This window comes from Pantherophis guttatus, chromosome 18, assembly GCF_059756535.1.
Source record: "Pantherophis guttatus breed Tessera chromosome 18, ASM5975653v1, whole genome shotgun sequence".
NCBI lineage: Eukaryota > Metazoa > Chordata > Lepidosauria > Squamata > Colubridae > Pantherophis > Pantherophis guttatus.
In genome coordinates, this window is record NC_142080.1 from 8086651 (window position 1) to 8108823 (window position 22173).

A 22173-nucleotide genomic window follows, 5' to 3' on the forward strand; every position below is an offset into this window, starting at 1 on the left:
ACAGAAATTTCCAGATCTTCATCAAGGGTAGCACCATGTGGAATTAGTGCTATTGTAAGAAAAAGAGGCGCTTTTTTTTTAAAAAAAAGTGCGTGTTTGTGGGTGAGTGTGTGAGTTTGTAGATGTGTTTGAGAGAGCTCCGTGACCGTTTACTTTCCTTCTCGCCTCCAGTTGCTGGAGAACCAGATGGATGTGCGGGAGAAAGAGGTGGAAGGGCTGAAGTCTCAGGCGTTGGCCCTCAGCCAGGAGGATTCCAACACGGTGGAAGTGGATGGGAAATTGCGGTCAGTGGAGGGCAAATTTACCGAACTGAGAGCGCCGCTGCGGGAACGTTGTGAGAAGCTGCTGGCCTCCAAAGAGGAGCACCAGTTCAACCGTGACTTGGAGGATGAAATTGTGAGTTTGACCTGGAAGAGGAAGTGGGAAGGAGACCGATTCCCATAGATTTTACGAAAAGGATGCATGTTTCTAATCAAATAACTTTCTGGCAGTCATTCACCAGCAGGAAAAAAAAAAAGGGAAAAGAAAATAGTTTTCAAATATCCAGAGCATCCAAAAACAAATGAGGAGCGATGCAGAGAAAAATATGCTCAAAAGCTTCATTCTTATTGGCTAAATCTAACCTAAAATCCAGAATTATGGGGACAAATTTGAGGAAGGTAGCTGACATAAAAAAAAAAAAAAAAGACCAGTGGGAACAAAGCCAGTCCCTACTCAAAGAAGTTCCATTGCTCTTGATTATTCTTTGTCTCATTTTGTACGCCACCAGATAGAACCCTGCAATCCTATATGTTATTTCAGGATTAAGTAAGAATTGTTTGTACTGCGGGTCTGTTTTACTAGCCAGAAGTGGGGCAATTAGAGTATTTCGAGATGCTGTGTAAAACTGACAGTAAAAAAGAATGTGTTCACGTTTTTTTTAAAAAAGAAAAATAGGCTGGGGTTATATAACCTTGCAAGATTAGTAAGATTGCCTCACAGAAGGGAGCAGTCAAAAGTGGGATTTGTCCTACAGAATTACTTGGACCTTTCTCAGTTTTTATCTCTGTTCCTGTCCTGCAGTTATGGGTGAAGGAAAGGATGCCCATGGCCGTTTCCACGGATCATGGCAAAGACCTGCCCACCGTCCAGCTGTTGATTAAGAAGAACCAGGTGAGGACAATTCTATCTATCTATCTATCTATCTATCTATCTATCTATCTATCTATCTATCTATCTATCTATCTATCTATCTATCTGCGTTCCAGAAAACCCCCCAACTCCAAATAAAAACTCTGAAGCAAGCATTTTCCAAAGTTCTATTTACTAGGAAATCAAAACCTCCAAAACCATCCCCTCACTCCTCAGTCAATCACCATCCATCCCATCTCGAGACATCACTCCGACCACTCCTTCTCAAGATGCAGGATCGGCCTGACCTTGACTGACAGGAAGAATGCTATTATGTCTAAAGACAATCCCTTTACTAACCCCCCCCTCCTACTTTCCCATGTGAAGGTGGCATCATGGAAGCTTCCAGCCTAATATATCTCTATCTCTATCTCTATCTCTATCTCTATCTCTATCTCTATCTCTATCTCTATCTATCTATCTATCTATCTAATCTATATCTATATCTATATCTATATCTATCTATCTATCTATCTATCTATCTATCTATCTATCTATCTATCTATCTATCAATACATGAACAGGTGAGCATCTGGGTATCATTCATTCACATACAAGTAGTAATGGTAGTATTAATATGATTTGTTGTTTAAATCATACTTATGTAATTATAATAATATTCTTACATATTTGTATTAAAATACAAGCCTTCGTTATTTAATTGTTCAACATTTTAGTCCCCCATTCTAATAACAATACCAGTATCATTAGAACGTACATAGTATCACCATCTTTCAACCTCTAATCTTTATATCTAGCTACTACTTTTAATATATAAAAATACGCATAATAATATTCCCCTTATTTCTTGTGTCTGCCTCTATTCTAGCTCCTAGTAAAGCCAATCTTGTGTTACACAACATTTCCTCTCTCCGTCATCTCGTGCCCGTTTTGATATTTCAATTCTTATTTGTCTTTGACTTGCCTCCCAAATTCCTCCCTTGGGTCTTCTTCTCTATCTACATCTTTCCTGTTTAATTTAAGTATTTCTTCCATCTCTACTATCCGTTGTTGCCAAACCTCCAGAGGATCTGGCCAACTCTCCATTTTCTTTTCAAAGATACAGTATCTTTCTGTTTATCTAGTATCATTGTTTTGGTCTTTTAACATGTATTTTCCCTGAATTGCTTCATAGGTTTTTATTACCTTCTCCCTCTTATCTTCTTGTTTTGTTTGTTTATTTAGTTCTGTCTTTTCCCCTGGTCTCTTTGAAAGGGAGTGAAGATTATTACGATTCATTAGGTAGCAATATGTTAACGTTCCGACTGACGAATCCAACCAAAGCAAGCACAGTCGAGAGGTTCCAATCCCCCAATGCAAGACTTTATTGAGTACATCATTTTGGCATTGATGAGGGCGAAACCAGGTCTAGCTAATTCCCACGCAAACCCACATAATTAAAACATAGAATTCTCCATCCCTCTATTAGAGCTGGTCACATGGTCCAGTTGAGTCTCTGTATTGTTAGGAAGAAAAAGTCTTTGGTGCCAAAACAAACTTGTTTGGATTTTTCTTTTTTTTCTTCTTTCAATTCTTCCACCTTTCCTTCCCTTTCACCTTTGGGGTGAAGGGAAAAAAAGGCTTGAACTTAATGCTTGCAGAGAGCTTTTGAAAGTGACAGCAATTTGAAAGTAGGGATAGACTACAAGTTGCTCATCTCTGCATCAAACAACAATGACTGATCAGTCTTTCTGGTAAGCTTGCAAAAGAGTCCAAGAAACCCCGGTATATTTTTTCCAAGTAAGATTTTCCGTGAGTTTCAGTGCATAATAGAAAAAGATGGGTGTACTTTAAAAAAAAAATATTGTATTTCAAAAAAGATATAAAAAGCAAAGGAAATATTTAAAAAGAAGCTAGGGGGAAGAGGAAGAAAAGAGAAAAACAAAATTGGGGTACAGTCAACAAAGGAAAAAGCTGCGAAGGGAATTAACTTCCGACTTTGTTCGGATATAGATACAAATATAAAATGCAGTAACTTTTGAACTAAGTTAAATCATCAGACGAGTGTACCAGAGATGGGTTTCAGCAGGTTCTGACCAGTTCTGGAGAACCGGTAGCGGAAATTTTGAGTAGTTCGGAGAACCGGCAGTAAAAATTCTGACTGGCCCCGCCCCCATCTATTCTCTGCCTCCCAAGTCCCAGCTGATCAGGAGGAAATGGGGATTTTACAGTATCCTTCCCCCGGAGTGCGGTGGGAATGGAGATTTTACAGTATCCTTCCCCTGCCTTGCTCACCAAGCCACACCCACAGAACCGGTAGTAAAAAATTTTGAAACTCACCACTGGAGTGTACCATGGTACCTTGGTACTCAATAGAATAGAATAGAATAGAATTCTTTATTGGCCAAGTGTGATTGGACACACAAGGAATTTGTCTTTGGTGCATACGCTCTCGGAGTAAATAAAAGAAAAGATACATTCGTCAAGAATCATAAGGTACAACACTTAATGATGGTCATAGGGAAACAGTCAATATAAATCGTAAGGATACCAGCAACAAGGTTACAGTCATACAGTCATAAGTGGGAGGAGATGGGTGATAGGAACGATGAGAAGATTAACAGTAATGCAGTCTTAGTAACCAGTTTAATTTAGCAACTGCTTTGAAACTCATCCAATTTGGTACTCAACACATTTTGACGTCAACATTTTGCGTCGACATTCATTGTTTGTTTGGTACTCAACGCACAAGCTAGAATTCATTGATGTCGGTTTCCTTATGACTCACTATATTATTCCTTATGGGGAAAAATTTGTTTGGTACCCATCATTTCTGGTACTCATCGCGCCCTCCGGAACCAATTAACGATGAGTACCACTGTACGTTGTTGTTTTTTTTGAAGACTGCTCTTCGGGCTAATTCTTTCCTCTGGACCCTCTCTTAGACTCTGCAGAAGGAGATCCAAGGTCACCAGCCGCGGATCAACGACATCCTGGGGAGGTGGCAGGGGCTGGCATGCAGCGGCCTGGAGGCAGAGCTTCAGGGCCGAGTCGAGACGCTAGAGGAGATATGGCGGGAGCTGCAAGACCAGGTGGACAAGCGGCGCGGACGGCTGGAGAAAGCTCAAATGGCCCAGCAGTTTTACTTCGATGCTGCTGAAGCCGAGGCCTGGATGGGTGAACAGGAGTTGCACATGATGTCAGAGGAGAAGGCAAAAGTAGGTCTGCCAACTTAAAATGAGGATTGGGCTTGGTTCAATGAAAAGTTTATAGTTTATACTTTAAAGTTTGGCTTTAATTTATTTGTGTTTTAATGTATATGTATCGATATATTTTGTCTGACTAAGCCGCAGAGTTACCCTGTGGTAAGATGGAAGGCCAATAAATGTTACAAATAAATAAATAAAAATAAATAGGTAGTCCTCAGCTTATGACCACTCAGTTAGTGACCGAAGTCCCAACAAATCCCCTAAAGCAGTGATGGCTAACCTTTTCGGTGCTGAGTGCCCAAAGAGCACATGCAACCCCCAAATGCAATGCAAGCACACACACACGCCCATGCCCCCCTCGCATGCACCCCACCCCCTCGCGCATGCCCCTGTGCATGCATCCCGCCCCCCCTCGCCCATTTTTGGCTTCCAGGTTGGTACAGGAGCCTTTCCAAACCAAAACGGGGGGCGCGGGGGGGTGGCCCTCGTGCAGTGTCCCCGTGCCCTGTTTTTGCTTCCAGGTTGTTGCAGCAGGCCCAAAACGAGGCATGAGGGGCATGCACAGCCCCCCCCATTCCATTTTGGCTTCCTGGTTGGTGCAGGAGGCTTTCCAGGCCCCAAAAAAGGCGCATTGCATTTTGGGAGTTCGTGTACGCATCCCCCACACGCGCCACGCCTCCCGTGCATGTGCGGCAGAGACGCAAAAACCAGTTAGCTGGCAGGAGGCACGCATGCATGCATGGTAGAGCTGGGCTGGGGCGACAGCTGGCATGCCCATAGAGAGGGCTCTGTGTGCCACCTGTGGCACGCGTGCCGTAGGTTCGCCATCACGGCCCTAAAGGTTACTTAGGTCCCGGGTTCAAAGTTCTGACAGCTACCCCGCCCCCATGGTCACATGACCACTTTTGATGCTCTCGGCAACCAATATGCATTTTACAACCCTTTACAGTATCTTGCAGTCATGTAACTCTGATTTATCCCATTTTTGCCAAAAACTGGCATTTACTGCCGACTTTGGGCAAAATTGCCCTATATTAAACAACGGGTTTGCTTAACCAACCATTGCAAAAATATATATATATATATTGTAAAAGCAGACATGATAATCTGCTTTATGACTATCTCAACTTAGGACATAATAAGCATGTCACTGCGTTATGTATTTGCCAGCCGAGCTTCCATCCTAAGACTTACGGTAGTCTGCCAGAGAACTTTATCATGTCTCTGTAGCAACAGAGATAAGACTGTCTTGTGATTTCTGATCTACTGCGCATGTCAAAACTTAAGGAAGAAACTTCCTGACTTACTTTTTCCTTTGTCCGTCTGTGTGATAAAACTGCCGGTACAATGTAGTTAGTAAGTTTGTTTTATTTCTTTATAATAAAATGTTTCTTAGAATATATTTCGGGTTTTCTTTCTTTAAAGTATACAGCATGGAAAAACAAGATCCATCCGTCACTAATCAAGTGCAATTACCCCAGGGGGGAGTATCGAAGCTGATTTACGCTTTGACAGAGCAGGACTTTTTACGGTCATAAGTAGAGGATTACCTATAACTCTTTTTTCAAAAAACACATTTGAAGAGGTAGACAAGTTACCACAATTAATTGTATAGCACTTGTAAAAGAGAAAAATCTCTTGCAGGAGAAGAAATAACAGGTCGAAGCTTATCAGAGACCCAAACCTAGAATTATAACCAGTGGGATGACCTTCCTTCAGAATCTGTGGGTGCTCCCTCACTGGAGATTTTCAAGAAGAAACTGGACATCCATTTCCATTCCACTGTTTCTTTTTCTGCCCAAGCTTGTACTTACGTCCCTCCTGTCTTCCAGGAATTAAAAAAAACAGAACATTGTGGTTTTCTTTTCCTCAGGATGAGCTGATTGCTCAGGCCATGGTCAAGAAACACTTGGGGATGGAGCAGGCTCTGGAAGATTATGCCCAGACAGTCCATCAACTCTCCGTGCAGAGCCGGGACATGGTGAATAATGGCCACCCTGAAAGGTAACAGGTTCCTTGCCTTTAGTTTTTACGTGCGGTTCGATGAAGCTCCTTTCTTCGCCTAACTTACGAAACTAAAATCTTATAAAACTTGTTCGTTGGGATTGAAGGAAAGCTACTTATGTTCAGGTAGTCCTCAAATTACGACCGCAATTGAGCCCAACATTTAGGTTGCTGAGTGGGAAATTTGTTAAATGACTTTTGCCCCATTTTACAACTTTTCTTGCCATAATTGTTAAAGTGAATCACTGCGGTTGTTAAATTAGTAACACGGTTGTTAAGTGAATCTGGCTTCCCCGTTGATCCTGCTCGTCAGAAGGTCGCAAAAGGGGACCATGTGACCCACCCCCTTCCCCCCGGATATTGCAACCGTCATAATTGTGAGTCAGTTGTCCAGCATCCAAATGTAAATCACGTGACCATGAGGATGCTGCAATGGTCATCAGTGTGAAAAATGGTCATAAATCCCCTTTTTCAGTACCGCTGTAACTTTGAACGGTCACTAAATGAGCGGTTGTAAATTGAAGACTTCCTGTATTCATTTCATTCATTAATAGTGCCTTCTTCGATTGGTTCAGTGGCCTAGAGGTGGAGCTCTCATCTCACAATCAGGAGGCTGTGAGTTCGATCCTAGGTAGAGGCAGATGTTTCTCTCTCTGGACACACTGAGAATATTATCTGCTGAACAAAACTCAGCATTGGCAACAGGAAGAGCATCCGGCCAGTAAACACTCAGCTCCATTCAGTTGCCCAGGCTCCACCCCGCAAGGGAACATAGGGTCGTTAAAAGATGATGATGATGATTAATAGCGCCTCCTTCTCTTTTCCTTGACTTTCAGTGAGCGGATCAATCTTCGGCAAGGCCAGGTGGACAAGCTCTATGCCAGCCTGAAGGACCTGGCTGAGGAGCGTCGGGCCAAACTACAAGAGCATCTTCGTCTCTGCCAGCTGAAGCGGGAAGTGGATGACTTGGAGCAGTGGATCTCGGAACGGGAAGTGGTGGCGGCCTCCCACGAACTTGGCCAGGATTACGAACACGTTACGGTGAGTCTCACCTTCAGACCTGTGACATCTGGAGTGGCAGGAAGAGACCCTTCAAATCTCATTCTGATGATTTAAAAAAAAAAGTAAAGGTATGCCCCCAAACATCCTTTTCATCTGCAAATTAGGAGCTTACCCCTACCTTAGGCTATAGGATGATCTACCGGCCTCGTATTGTCAGTTCCAAGTTTGGCATACTCTGGATCAGTGTTTCTCAACCTTGGTAACTTGGGTGGACTAGAAGTCCCAGAATTCTCCAGCCAGCATATTGTAAGATGGGTGGACTTCCACTCCCAGAATTCCCTAACCAGCATGCTTTAAGATGGGTGGACTTTGACTCCCAGAATTCCCCAGCCAGCATGTTTTAAGATGGGTGGACTTCAACTCCCAGAATTCCCTAACCAGCATGTTTTAAGATGGATGGACTTCAACTCCCAGAATTCCCCAGCCAGCATATTTTAAGATGGATGGACTTCAACTCCCAGAATTTCCCAGCCAAGATGTTGAAGTCAGGGGTGAAATCCAGCAGATTCTGACAGGTTCTGGAGAACCGGTAGCAGAAATTTTGAGTAGTTTGGAGAACCTGCAAATACCATTTCTGGCTGGCCCCAGAGTGGGGTGGGCATGGAGATTTTGTAATATCCTTCCCCTGCCACACCCACCAAGCCACACCACACCCACTGAACCACGCCCACAGAACCGGTAGTAAAAAAAAAATTGAATTCCACCACTGGTTGAAGTCCACCCATCTTGAAATTGGCCAGGTTGAGAAACACTGCTCTAGGTGGGATAGGCTTCAACTCCTCAATTTGTTTTCAGTGGTCAGGCTTGTTATGGATTCTGGGAGATGAAGTCCTTACAATTGGTGGGCACTATATTTCCCTTCATCATCTGCTTCTTTGTTCTTTAAATACAAGTGGTCCCACTGCCATTCCTTCCCCTCTCTTTTCAGCTGTTTCTCCTCTGGGTGGCTTTAACCACAGTGTCCGTTTTATTATGCTCCATCCTTTTCTGCAGATGTTGCGCGACAAGTTCCGGGAATTCTCACGCGACACCAGCACCATTGGTCAGGAGAGAGTGGACGGTGTCAACCGGCTGGCGGACGAGATGATCTCCACTGGCCATTCCGAGAACGCCACCATTGCGGAGTGGAAGGACAGCTTGAACGAGGCCTGGGCAGATCTCCTGGAACTCATTGACACTAGAAGCCAGATGTTGGCAGCTTCCTATGAGTTACACCGCTTCTACCATGATGCCCGGGAGACTCTCAGCCAAGTGCAGAACAAACAGAAGCAGCTGCCGGACGAAGCAGGGAGGGACCTCAACACAGCTGAAGCCCTGCAGCGGATGCACACAGCCTACGAACATGACATTCAGGCCTTGAGTGCACAGGTTTGTGTGGCAGGGATGAATAAGATTCAGAAATGGTCCAACATTGTACAGGTAGTCCTCGACCTATGACCGGTCACTTAAGGACTGTCAGAGTGTTTACAGCATGACTACTATTTTGAGACAACCCAGGAGCAAAATACAGGACATAGAGGTTTGTCGTACAAACAGTGGTTAATATACGAGACTTCTGTATACATAACATGTGGTAGGCACATACCAGGCGAGCAATCAATCTTCAACTCTACACGGAGAACTACAATGCAGATAGAACACAATGAAGAGAGTAATACACGAAGGAAGAGAGAGATGCCCTCTAATGGCCTCCCTTATATAGACAGCTTCTTAAAGCGGCAATAACCCTGCTGACTCATCCTCAGTTCATCATCCTGGTCCACAGCCTTACAACGGCTGGTCAGCTTTAAATCTGCATTATACTGATAGGGACTGTTCAGAGTTCCAACAGACCTACTTGAGGGGGAGAGTACTTGTGACCTGGTTTTCAAAGTTCTGACAGTAACCCCCAGCCCAATCACCCGACTGTAGCAGGCACAACGAAACCAGGCTCAAAATGAAACCAAATTAAAAATCGGGAGAGCCCAGATTATAGGTAGTCCTCGATTTACAACAGTTCGTTTAGTGTCCGTTCGAAGTTATAACGGACACTGAAAAAAGCGACGTGTGACCATTTTTTCACATGACCGTTGCAGCATCCCCATGGTCATGTGATCCAAATTCAGATGCTTGGCAACTCATATTTATGACGGTCACAGTGTCCCTGGATCACGTGATCCCCTTTTGCGACCTTCTAACAAGCTAAGTCAATGGGGAAGCCCGATTCACTTAACAACCATGTGACTAACTTAACAACGGCAGAGATTTACTGAACAACCGTGGCCAAAAAGGTTGTGAAACGGGGCAAAACTCACTTAACAACCGCTTCAGCAACCGAAATTTGGGACTCAATTGTGATTGTAAATTGAGGACTACCTACACAAGGTCCAAACATTTTTCAATCTATATATAGAAAAGCAAAAACCACTCAGGCATTAATCACGAAATCTCCAGAACCGTAAAGCCTACAAACTTGAAATTTGTATGTTCCTCTTGGCTTCTAGATGCTCGCTAAGAAAGGATTTTTCAAAATGACCATCAGAGCATTAGTATTTCCTATATTATTATTAACACGCTCTGATGCTAAGGAGTTCTACTCCCCCTCCCCACTTGAAAAGAAATCTGTTCCAAATGCAAAACTCAAGCAGAGGAGAGGTGTTTCAGTTTCAGTTTTACTTTCACAGCACGAAGCAGCTTTAATACAAAACACTTGAGCTAAGCTACGCCCAGCCTCCTTCCTCTCTCCTTCTTGCTCACATAGCAAATACTGTTTGAGTTTCCAAACACCCCTCAACTCTCTCAAACACTGACAGGATGCTAGTTTGTAATATTTTTAGGAGCCGCCCATCCACATTTGGGAGGAAGATAGTACATGCAAAGTTGTGGATGGGAACTGAGCCTTCCCCACCCCCACCCCCACCCCCTCTTTGGTTGTTAACAGGTAAAACAGGTGCAGGACGACGCAGCACGGCTGCAGAAGGCATATGCCGGGGAAAAGGCTGATGACATCCGGAAGCATGAGCAGTCGGTGAGTGAGGCCTGGTCTGACCTACTTGGCTGCAGCAGCGACCGTCGCCAACTCCTTGTGGACACCGTGGACAAATTTCGCTTTTTCGGCATGGTGCGGGACCTACTGCTATGGATGGATGATATCAACCTTCAGATAGATGCCCAGGAGAAGCCCAGGTAGCATATTATCAGAAAAATGTTGGATTCCTCTACAGGCAGTCCTCGGCTTAACGATCAAAATTGGGACTAGAAATTTCACCAGTTCTTAAGTGAGCCCACCCAGTCTTTAAGCAAATCTGGCTTTACGATTGACTTTCCTTGTCGTAAGCCAGCCGGGAACATTGCAAATGGCAGTCACGTTAACCCTGGGAGGCACTACAACTGCCATAAATCCATGCTGAGTTGCCAAGCACCCAAATTCTGATCATGTGGCTGTAGGGATGGTGCAACAGTCATAAGTGCGAGAAATCTTCATAACTCACTTTTCGGTACTATTGCAATTTTGAACGGTATCTGAATGTAAATCAAGGACCACCTGTTAAATTTATATTTACCGACAAAGAAATAAAGAGACCAGTATAGATCTATTTCAAGCTATTTAACTCTCGTCAGCTAGCCATATCCTTCTAGGATTCAAACCCAAATTAGGTAGGTGTATTAACCTATAAGCCACATGTTCTCCTGGCTTTGTCAGCTATACCAGGGGAGAGATTACTGTATTTTTCCGAGTATAAGACACACTTCCCCCCCCCAAAAGAGGGTGAAAATTTGGGTGTGTCTTATACACCGAATGAAGCCAAAAACATGAGGCACAGAGGCAGCGATGGTCTGTGGCAATCCCTGCAGCCTGGAACAGCTGATTGGGGGTACCACCAACCATATTGGTGGTACCCCAATATGGTGCATATGCACCCAGACAAATTCCTTGTGTGTCCAATCACACTTGGCCAATAAAAAATTATATTCTATTCTAAGAGAGACCTCTTTCTCCTGGAATTTAAATTAAGCTATCATCACCTTTTGCCCTGTCTGCAACTATTGCAGGTTTCTTTAATGCCTTCAAACCACCTTCTTTGCCAGGCTCCAAATATGATATGCCCAGAAGTTGACCTCATGTCTTGGAGTCTTGCTTTTCCTGTTGTCTTCTGTCCCTTTGCCAGAGCTGAGGCGGATGACCAATTTTTTTTTTCCCCTTTTGCACTTCGATTATAGGGATGTCTCAGCTGCTGACCTGGTCATCAAGAATCACCAAGGGATCAAGGCCGAGATGGAGGCTCGGACCGACAGCTTCAACGCCTGCATAGCGATGGGGGACGACTTGCTCGCTAAGGGGCACTACGCTTCTACGAAGGTTCGTGTAGTGGCAGTGAGGAAGAACCGTGGTTATTGCGAGGAGCTAGGGACATATTTTGACTACTTCTTCCTATTAAGAAAAGTGTAGAAGCGTAGAGCTCATTCTGTCTGTTTGCTCCCACCCCTCGTATGAACAGTGTTCTTCTGTTAAATATTTGGCCAGCTAAATTCCTTCCTTTTTTTTTTTTTCTCCCTCCTACCCCACCTTTTTCATGACTCAGATTGTGGAGAAATTATCTCAGTTGCAGGAACGACGCAAGGAGATCAACGATAAATGGCGAGAGAAAATGGACTGGTTGCAAATAGGTAGGTGGGGGAGAAGGCAAAGGGGGGGTGTTGGAAGTATGGAGGGAGGCTTATGGCAGTGGGCAGTATGTCCGTGGCATAATTGAACTGACTTACACAATAGAACAGTGTTTTAAGTGACAATGGCATTAAAAAAAAGTGACTTAGGACCATTTTTCACACTTAGGACCATTTCAGTAACCCCTTGGTCACGTGACCAAAATTCAGACACTTGGCAACTGACTCATATTTATGACGGTTGCAGTGTCCCGGGGGTCATTGGATCCCCATTTGCAATAAGCAAAGTCAAGGGGTAAGCCAGATTCACTAAACAAACCATGTTATTAACTTAACAACCGCAGCGATTCATGTAACAATTGTGCCAAGAAAGGTGGTAAAATGGGGCAAAATTCACTTACGCAAACGTCTCACTGACCAACAGAAAGTTTGTGGTTCACTTGTGGTCATAAGTCGAGGACTACTTGTAGGCATGAGCAATAAATCTTCCTGACAGCAGTTTAACCTACTTTCCTGATTCTTTGCAAGTGACACTTTCTGATCTTAATGGCATTTAAAAAAGAAGCCTAATCCAACATGCTCTTCAGAAGCCAAGTAGTTAACAAAACATCTGCATTGTTAAAGATTCAGGAAAGATGGTTGGTTTGGGCACTGAAACTAGTACAGGTAGTCCTTAACTTACGACCACAATTCAGCCGAAAATTAATGTTGCCAAGTGAGACCTTTGTTAAGTGAATTTTGGCCCATTTTACGAGCTTTCTTGACACAGTTGCTAAGCGAATCACTGTAGTTATTAAATTAGTAATAGGGTTGTTAGGTGAATCTGGCTTTCCCATTGACTTTGCTGGTTGTTCTGATCTAGGCGTTCCCAAACCACGAAGCAGACTCCTTCTCCCGACAAAAACCCCTTTTTATTAAGTTCCTGGGAATTATTCTCATTCACATCCAGCAAAGTCTTTCAAGGGAGAATTTACAGTCACAGATCTTATGTGGCTTGGAGAGCTGCCAGGCCGATATCTTCAAAACTTGGCAAGGAGTCTCAGAGCGTCACGAACCAATTAGGCGAACTAATTGTCTCCTGCAAACTCCCCTTCCCTTTCGCTCCTCTTTTATTCCCTATGGGAGGGGCCATTCACCGTCCACCTGTGGCTTTACTCCTGAGTCGACCCTTGTTCTTTAGCTGTTCCCTTCGTCTGGCAACTCTGCGCATGGGCACACTGGGAACAAGGCTCCAGCTGTTTGTCTGCCTCACTGATGTCTGACTCTGAAGGCAGCTGACAACTGTCAGAGGCTCTGGCCCCCTCTCTGCCTCCGACGCAGAGCCCTCGTCAGAGCCTTCCCCAGGCTCCAGGACTGGCCCATGTCCCCAACCTCCTCATTGTCCGAATTTGCTGCCAGCTCCGCTGGTTGCTGGTGGGCCACAACACTGGTCAGAAGGTCGCAAAAGGGGTTCACATGACTTTGGGACACTGCCAAGTGCCTGAATTTTGATCTCATGGGGAAGCCACAACAGTCATGAATGAGTGTGAAAAATGGTCCCAAGTCCCTTTTTTCCAGTGCCGTTGTAACTTTGGTCACTAAATGAACTGTTGTAAATCGAGGACTACCTGTACAAGATCCAGAAAAGGGCTGAATCCTCTCTCTCTCTCTCTTTCCTCGCCCCTTGCAGTGATGGAAGTGCTGATGTTCGGGCGGGATGCCAGCATGGCGGAAGCTTGGCTTGCCAGCCAGGAGCCCATTGTGCGCTCCACTGAACTAGGTGACAACGTGGACGAAGTTGAAAACCTGATCAAGCGGCACGAGGGCTTTCAGAAATCGGTCGCCGCCTGGGAGGAACGGATCCTGTCGCTGGAGAAACTCACCACGGTTCGTAAAGAAGCAGCGCATGGCTTAGCTCATTATGTGAATCCAGCCATTGAGGTTTATAGACCTTGGTTTATAGCGGAGGTGCCAACCTTGGCATCTTTAATCCTTTTGGACTTCCAACTCCTAGAATGCTGGCTGGGGAATTCTGGGAGTTGAAGTCCATAAGTCTTAAAAGTTACCAAGGTCGGATACCCCTGGATTATAGGTAAAGGTTCCCCTCGCACATACATGCTAGTCGTTCCCGACTCTAGGGGGTGGTGCTCATCTCCGTTTCTAAGCTCTTACCTTCCCACCAAAGGTGGTCCCTATTTTTCTACTGGCATTTTTTTTTACGTGCTTTTGAACTGCTAGGTTGGCAGAAGCTGGGACAAGTAACAGGAGCTCACCCCATTATGCGGCACACTAGGGATTCGAACTGCTGAACTACCAACCTTTTGATCGACAAGCTCAGGGTCTTAGCCACTGAGCCACTGTGTCCCTGGATTATAGCTTAATACAATTGTATGGACCTGATTTATTACTGGCAGTCCTCACTTAGTGACCATTCGAAATTACCAGAGGACCCGATTTGTGGGGGCAATAAGCTGACTTTGTATAAAATATACAAAAGTATGAAGGCTATTGCTTAACGCACTGTAAGCCGCCCTGAGTCTCCGGAGAAGGGCGGCATATAAAAATAAATAAATAAATAAAAATATAGATTTCATAAATACTGTACTTTTCGGAGTATAAGACACACTTTTCTCCTCCTAAAAGAGGGTGGAAATGTTGGTCTTATACACCGAATACAGCCATTTTTTGCCTCCCGAAACCCCACCCCACATGTCCCGTTTTCGCCAAAAACAGACTGGTTTTTCGCAAAAACGGGATGCGTAGAGGGTTTGGGAGGCCTGCAGAGTGCTCCTGGGGGCCGGGGAGGGCAAAAACTTTTTTTTTCTTGTTTTACCTCTTCGAAATCTTGGTGCGTCTTATACTCCGAAAAATACCGTAAATCCTTCTGGACTTCTTTAGTGTCGTTTTATAGCACTGAATTCTGGTGGGGGGAATAATGATTTTTTTCCCCCTCCCACCAGCTGGAAGAGAATGAACATCGTGAGCGTGAGCAGGAAGAAGCGAGGAAGAGGACATCTCCGACGCCAACCCCATTGGAGCCCACTGTCATGATACCACAGACCCAGAATACAGACGGGCATCATCTACCAAGCAGCACTCAGACCAATGGGTAAGAGCTAAGTCCTGGGCCAATGTGGCAAGAAGGCGGCCGCAAGATTGGCAAGGGGACGGAGTGAAGCTGAGATGGTTGAACCTTGAGAATTATGATGACCACAATAGTTTGCTGTCCCAAGATTGTATAAGTGAGAAATAAAATTAGAATTAACAGCAGCTCTTTCCAAAATTTAAAGATAATCCTTGCTTTACAACAATTGGGAATAGAATATCCATTAGCTAACCACGTCAGTTATTAAATGAGTCGTCTTGCCTGATTTTACGATCTTTTTGGGCCATGGTTGTTAAGCAAATAGCACTTAGAGTTATATCCCACTTCACAGTGCTTTACAGCCCTCTCTAAGCAGTTTACAGAGTCAGCCTCTTGTCCCCCAACAATCTGGGTCCTCATTTTACTGACCTCGGAAGGACGGAAGGCTGAGTCAACCTTGAGCTGGTCAGGATTGAACTGCTGGCAATGGGCAGAGTAAGCCTGCAATGCTGCATTCTAATGGAAAGGAAGGAAGGAAGGAAGGAAGGAAGGAAGGAAGGAAGGAAGGAAGGAAGGAAGGAAGGAAGGAAGGAAGGAAGGACATTAGCAATAGCAATGACTTATATACCACTTCACAGTGCTTTACAGCCCTCTCTAAGCGGTTGACAGAGTCAGCCTCTTGACCCCAACAATCTGGGTCCTCATTTTACCGACCTCAGAAGGATGGAAGGCTGAGTCAACCTTGAGCTAGTAAGAATCGAACTCCTGGAGTGAGCAGTGATTTAGCCCGCAACCCTGCCTTCTAACCACTGCACCACAACTGCAGTTGTTAAGTAAATCTGGTGTCTTCTATTGACTGTTAGAAGGTCGTAAACGATGATCACATGATGCTAGGATGTTGCAACCATCATCAATACATGCCGATTACGAATTGCCCAAATTTTCACTGTTAGGCATGCTGCCACAATCATAAGTGCGAGGAGTGGTTGCAAGTCACTTTTTTTTTCCAGTGCTGTTGTAATAACTTCAAACACTAAAAAGTGAACGGTTGTAAGTCAAGGACTACCCTGCATGCAATCACTTCGCTACTTTGAAAACTTGGCACTACCTGGCACATCCTTCTCTCCCCCAGGAGCCCTGGAGAGCAAAGCTTAGCTCTGGAGTTGCCATCCCAAAATGGGCTTGACCCCGACTCTGAATCACCGCAGGTAATGGAGAGGGGAATGATCAGAAGCTTGGGTGGGAAACTGGAAAAAAGACTGATTGGCTCCCAGGACGTGAGGTGGGGTCTTGGAAACACCAGATGGCAAAATCCAGCCGAGAGAGAGAGAGAAATGGGTGGTTTGAGACAGTGGCTCCCAAACTTTTGGGGACTGGTTCCGTGGAGAGAAGTTTTTCCACGGACCACAGGCATGCTGCCTTTATACCGGGAGCCTCAAAACCTGGGTGGGTGCGGCCGACTCGACGTCAGCCAGTGGTGGGTTCAGCCAATAGGGAACCACAGCAGGGGGACGAAAGAGCCACATGCGGCTCTAGAGCCACGGGTTGCCGACATCCGCTCTAACCCAACCCCAACTGTGAACAGATTTCAGAATCATCAGCTGCAGTCAATGGGTCACAGCTGGATTCTGTATCCAAGGGCAAAGAGCCAAGCCCACCCGCCTCACCTAAGCTCAGCTCCAAGCCAGCTGTTTTCAGCATGGATCCTGCTCAGTCGGCCACGCTGCCCCCACGAACGCCAGACGACTCCGCTTCAGGGCAGATGGGAGGAATATTATATCGGAAGCAGGAAATGGAATCCCACGGCAAAAAGGCAGCTAACAGGTGACGTGTGTGTGTGTGTGTGTGTGCTGATCCGAATATAAAAGCTAGGTGTGGAAGGATGTGACAGAAGGGGTTAGAATATTCCATAATTCCACCTAAACTGCCGTTTCCAGAGGAGGAGGAATCCCTCTCTAATTTGCAGGACATGAGAATGATCTGATGGAGACCGAGAAGCCATCTTGTTGGGGGGGCTTGAAGATGGCCTTCCCCAGCGTGGAGGAAGGGCTCCATTGTGTGGACTTCAGTTCCCAGAATCCTTAGCCAATATAGATCTTGCTGAGAATCCTGGGAACTCTGCTTTTTGTAAGTAGCTGGGATGGAGGAGGGCTACAGCACCATCGGTTTTCCGAGAACTCCCGTGCAGCTCAGTGAAGCGATAAACAAACTTAGGAAAATTTAAGAAGTGCAACCAGCAGAACTCAAAGAGATGATGATGATAGGTGAATAAATGGTTTAAAACAACAAGAAATGAAAAATGGCCAATCGACAAACCAGGCAGACACAAAAGAAATCCCCATCTGGGTAAAGAGCCAGTCCTCCAGGGCCTCTTTGAAATTGTGTGTGTGTGTACATGTGCGCGTGCGTTACTCAAAAGGGGTCTCATTCCATACAACAGAGAAAATGCACTTTCGGGATCCCATTAGATCAGGGTTTCTCAAGTTCATGGCCATTTTAAGGTATATGGACTTCAACTCCCAGAATTCCCCAGCCAGCATGTTTTAAGATGCATGGAATTCTGGGAGCTGAAGTCCACATGTCTTAAAGCTACGAAGGTTGAGAAACACTGGAGTAGATGGCATTACAGGTAGTTAGTCCTCGACATACGACCACAATTGAAGCCAAATTTTCTGTGGTTAAGCGAGACATTTGTTAAGTGAGTTTTGCCCCATTTTACAGCCTTTCTTGCCTCAATTGTTAAATGAATCATAGTCGTTAGTAACATGGTTGTTAAGTGAATCTGGCTTCCCCGTTGACTTTGCTTGTCAAAAGGTCACCAAAGGGGATCACCTGACCCCAGGACACTGCGACCGTCATAAATATGAGTCAGTTGTCAAATGTCTGAATCACATTATCATGGGGATGCTGCAATGGTCGTTAAGTGTGAAAAACAGTCCTAAATCACTTTTTTCCAGTTCGGTTGCAACTTTGAACGGTCACTAAATGAACTGTTGTAAGTTAAGGACTGCCTGCATTAACGGAAGGAACCCAGAATGTGCTAACTCTCGAATCAGTCGAGCATCTACTCTGGAGGGAGAGTATTTGAGTGGGGAGGTGTTGTGACCCACCAGGCAGCCAGAGGAGCTGGCAGCAGAGTTCGGACAGTGAGGAGGTTGGGGAGGAACATGGGCCAGTCCTGGGGGTGGGGGTGGGGGGCCTGGGGAAAGCTCAGACGAGGGCTCTGCATCGGAGGCAGAGAGGGAGATAAGACAGCAGTGAGGCAGAGGAACAGCTGGAGCCCGTTCCCAGTGTGCGCATGTGCAGAGCTGCCAGAAGACAAGAACTACTAAGAAAGCAGGGTCGACTCGGGAGTAAAGCCACACCTTGGAGGTGATTGGCCCCTCCCATAGGAAACAAAAGAGGAGCGAACGGGGAGTGGGGTTTTGCAGGAAACAATTCGTTCATTCCGTGACTCTGTGCCAAGTTTGGCCTAGTACTGCGTTTGGAAACAAGTTACGTGGCAGCTTTCCAAGCGAGATAAGGTCGGTGTTGAGAAATATTCCTTTGAAAGACTGTTTGGACAAACCTTGCTGACTGTGAATGAACGTAATTCACAGTCGTGTAAATAAAAAGAGGTTTTGACAGTAATTCCTGCCTCCTGCTTGTTAAGGGAGCCTAGGTCAGAAGAGGAGGACAAATGGGAAATGCTTATGGCTCACCCTTCTTCTCTGGCTTCCTCCCCAGGTCTTGGCAGACCATCTATTGTGTGGTGCAGAAAAACAGCTTTGGGTTCTACAAAGACGGCAAACACGCCACCAACAACATCCCCTACCACGGGGAAGCGCCCGTCAGCTTGCAGGGTGCGCAGTGCAACGTGGCTCTGGATTACAAGAAGCGCAAGCATGTTTTTAAACTCGGGTGAGCTTTCCTGCCTTATGGACAAGTAGCGTCGGCCGCATTTTTTTTTTTTTTTTACTTCTCAATTTTACAATTTTAAGTTTTAACATGAAGGGTTTAGAGTAGACGTTCCTTCGCTGACACCAATTGATTCTTGTTTGCTTTTCTTCTCTTGGCAGATTAACGGATGGCAAGGAATATTTATTCCAGGCGAAGGATGAGGTGAGTCGCAGTCTAGAGATTTGTGCTAAATCAGAGTCTCCAAACCTTTGCAACTTCTAAGATGTGTGCGTACTGGCTGGGGAACTGAAGTCCATCTGTCTTAAAGCATGTTGCCTGGGGTATTGTAGGAATTGAGGTCCACCCATCTTAAAGCATGCTGCTTGTGGAATTTTGGGAGTGGAAGTCCACTCATCTTAAAGCATGCTGGCTGGGGGATTCTGGGAGTTGAAGTCCACTCAAAGCATGCTGCCTAGGGGATTCTGGGAATTGAGGACCACCCATCTTAAAGCATTCTGGCTGGGGAATGTTGGGAGTTGGTCCACCCATCTTAAATCAGGCTGGCTGGGGAATTTTGGGAGTTGAGGTCCACCCATCTTAAAGCATGCTGGCTGGGGAATGCTGGGAGTTGTAGGCCACCCCTCTTAAAGCATGCTGGCTGGGGGATTCTGGGAACTGAAGTCCATTCATCTTAAAGCAGGCTGGCTGCGGGATTCTGGAAGTTGAATTCCACCCATCTTAAATCAAGCTGACTGGGGAATTCTGGGAATTGAGGACCACCCATCTTAAAGCATTCTGGCTGGGGAATGTTGGGAGTTGGTCCACCCCTCTTAAATCAAGCTGGCTGGGGGATTCTGGGAGTTGAGGTCCACCCCTCTTAAAGCATGCTGGCTGGGGGATTCTGGGAGTTGAGGTCCACCAATCTTGAAAGTTGCCAAGGTTGAGATTCTAAATGATCTTCTACTTTTTTTTTAAAAAAAATTTGATTTATATGCCGCCCTTCTCCGAAGACTCAGGGCGGCTTACAATGTGCTCAGCAATAGCCTTCATCCTTTTGTATATTTATACAAAGTCAGTTTATTGCCCCCACAAACTGGGTCCTCATTTCCCCTACCTTAGAAAGGATGGAAGGCTGAGTCAACCTTGAGCCTTGGCGAGATTCGAACCCTGCAGTAATTGCAGGCAGCTGGTCTTAATAAGCTTAATAACAGGGTGCCTTAAACCCCTGTACTACCAAGGCTCTTTTACTTCATCTTCCAGTTCTGTCAGATTGGCGGGAAATATTCTTTTGTTCTTCATGGCCCCTCCTTTTCCCCCCCTCCCTTCCAGGCAGAGATGAGTACTTGGATGCGAGTGATCAATGCAGCTGCTGCGTCCGCCCTCACCCCCCAAGACCCCGCAGAAGACCAGCCTGCGCTCATCAGCAAAGGCATGACGCGAGCCATGACGATGCCGGCCGCGCCCCCGCACAGCGCCTCGGAAGGGACTGTCACCCTGCGTAGCAAAGAGGCGAAGGAGAAGGACCGCGAGAAACGCTTCAGTTTTTTCAAGAAGAATAAATAGGAGTCCTCGGTGGGAGAGGGGCAGGGGGGCTCTGCTGCTGTTGGCGAAAATCTGTACAGGCCTGAGCAGTGATGTGGGGTGCGGCGAGGGGCTTGAGTTCAGCAAGGGGAGCCGGGTTGGGGGGGGCGTAACCAAAGCGGCCGTCGCTCTATTTTCTTAAAATCCTGCAGATTGCATGAAGCATCTCTTGACGTTTACAAGGAATGCCTTCCTTCCCCGTTAGAAAGAAAAACCAAAACCGGCCACGTCCTCCTGGTTGAAACGGGAGGGTGGACACAGCGGCAAAGACGGTTGTGTCGGTGCAAAAGTGGTGGGGGAAAGGCCTCTTCCCCAGGAGCGGGGCAGCAGCAGATTGTCAGATGCTGGACATCTAGTGGGGGGAGGACGGGTCTGTGGGTCTGGGCAAACAGGCCACAGAAAGAGAGGTGGCACAGGGGCTGATCGCAGACCGGTGTTTTTAACGACGCTGGCCTTTTTTGTGGGTTCTGGTAGCAGCGACGTCCCTGGAAGTCCCACAGGTACAAAATTCGGGCTTCAGGAGTCGATTACTACTACCTTTGCTCACTCTCTTTCTCCTCCTCCTCCTCTTCTGTCATCTGTGCTCCAAGGCTGTTAAGGTATCCCACCCCTCTCCTTGCAGGCAAAATCCCGTTGGAAAAAAGTTTATGGGCCACTTCGGCCCCGTGCAAAGCCAAGAGTAGCCTCTTCTAAACATTTGAACAATCCTCCCCCACTGTTCAAAATCCCGCCTATATCCACACTTCTCACACACACACACACACCCTCTAAAGAATCAAACTGAGGATGCGCAACGCAGTGCCATTCGTCCCCCGGAGCTGAAGCACTTCCTTGTGCATCTTGTCGTTGAGAAGCGACATTTGGGAAATGAAGCCGGGCCGAGGATGCTGAGCTTGCAAATGCGCCTGGTGCTCTTTGTGTGCATTTCTACGGCTTGCCCGTATCCTGAATGCAGCAGGATACGGAGGCAGGAGGGCAAAAACATTGGGGAGGATGATATATATGTACAATCCTGCAGCTGAGTCTTGGGACCTTGGCTGCCTGCCCTCCCTCCGAAGTTGCCTCGCAGTGCCTAAAAGTTCGGATCTCTCAGGCGCTCCAGTGTGGGGATCGTCCGTTAAGATCCCCGCCCCCGATGCTTGCTAAGAGGTTCTTGGCTAGGAAACCCGAGCTAGATCCCTCTCGACCAAGGGAGCAGCAATCAACGCCAGACCCCTTTTGCTTTAAAATCCCCTCCCCCCCACCGTCCACGCTACACGTGGCAGCGCTGTTATAAGTGATCCTGTTCTGGATTTCGGATCCTTTGGGCAAAGCTTTCCCTGACTCGCACCCTCCAGCCCTGGGGTGACGCCGGCTGAGAAATCGGAAGGCGAGGTTCCAATGCACTTGGTGAATCTTCAGGCTTTGGGAAGGCCGGTTTCATAGCCTCCCCTCCCTCCCACCCCCCCAGCCTCTATTCTATGCAATATTCATTGACCCACACACCCCTTTTGTTAAGTCTCCGAGTCCTCGGAGTTAGGACAAAAACAAAAAACAACCCTCCTACCAATAAGGAAGATCGCTAAGTGTTGGAGTTTCCTTTCCTTGCGCGACCTGGGTAGCATCATCGCTTTCCAGTCG

At 46.2% G+C, this 22173-nt stretch overlaps 1 protein-coding gene across 5 annotated transcripts in view; it reads left to right on the forward strand.

Moving 5' to 3' along the window:
- Window positions 1-20585, forward strand: part of SPTBN2 (spectrin beta, non-erythrocytic 2) — a 102458-nt gene extending 81873 nt beyond the window's left edge. For all 5 annotated transcript variants that reach the window (XM_060694357.2, XM_060694358.2, XM_087880957.1 and 2 more), the window contains 16 exons: window positions 172-396; window positions 1063-1152; window positions 4056-4328; window positions 6193-6323; window positions 7160-7364; window positions 8379-8753; window positions 10306-10550; window positions 11586-11724; window positions 11948-12032; window positions 13699-13895; window positions 14969-15117; window positions 16226-16301; window positions 16679-16917; window positions 18820-18993; window positions 19152-19194; window positions 20302-20585. In XM_060694357.2, coding sequence (XP_060550340.2) covers window positions 172-396; window positions 1063-1152; window positions 4056-4328; window positions 6193-6323; window positions 7160-7364; window positions 8379-8753; window positions 10306-10550; window positions 11586-11724; window positions 11948-12032; window positions 13699-13895; window positions 14969-15117; window positions 16226-16301; window positions 16679-16917; window positions 18820-18993; window positions 19152-19194; window positions 20302-20535 — 2880 coding nt within the window. In that variant the 3' untranslated portion in view covers window positions 20536-20585. The remainder of the gene's footprint in view (window positions 1-171; window positions 397-1062; window positions 1153-4055; window positions 4329-6192; window positions 6324-7159; window positions 7365-8378; window positions 8754-10305; window positions 10551-11585; window positions 11725-11947; window positions 12033-13698; window positions 13896-14968; window positions 15118-16225; window positions 16302-16678; window positions 16918-18819; window positions 18994-19151; window positions 19195-20301) is intronic.
- The last annotated feature ends 1588 nt before the right edge of the window (window positions 20586-22173 follow it).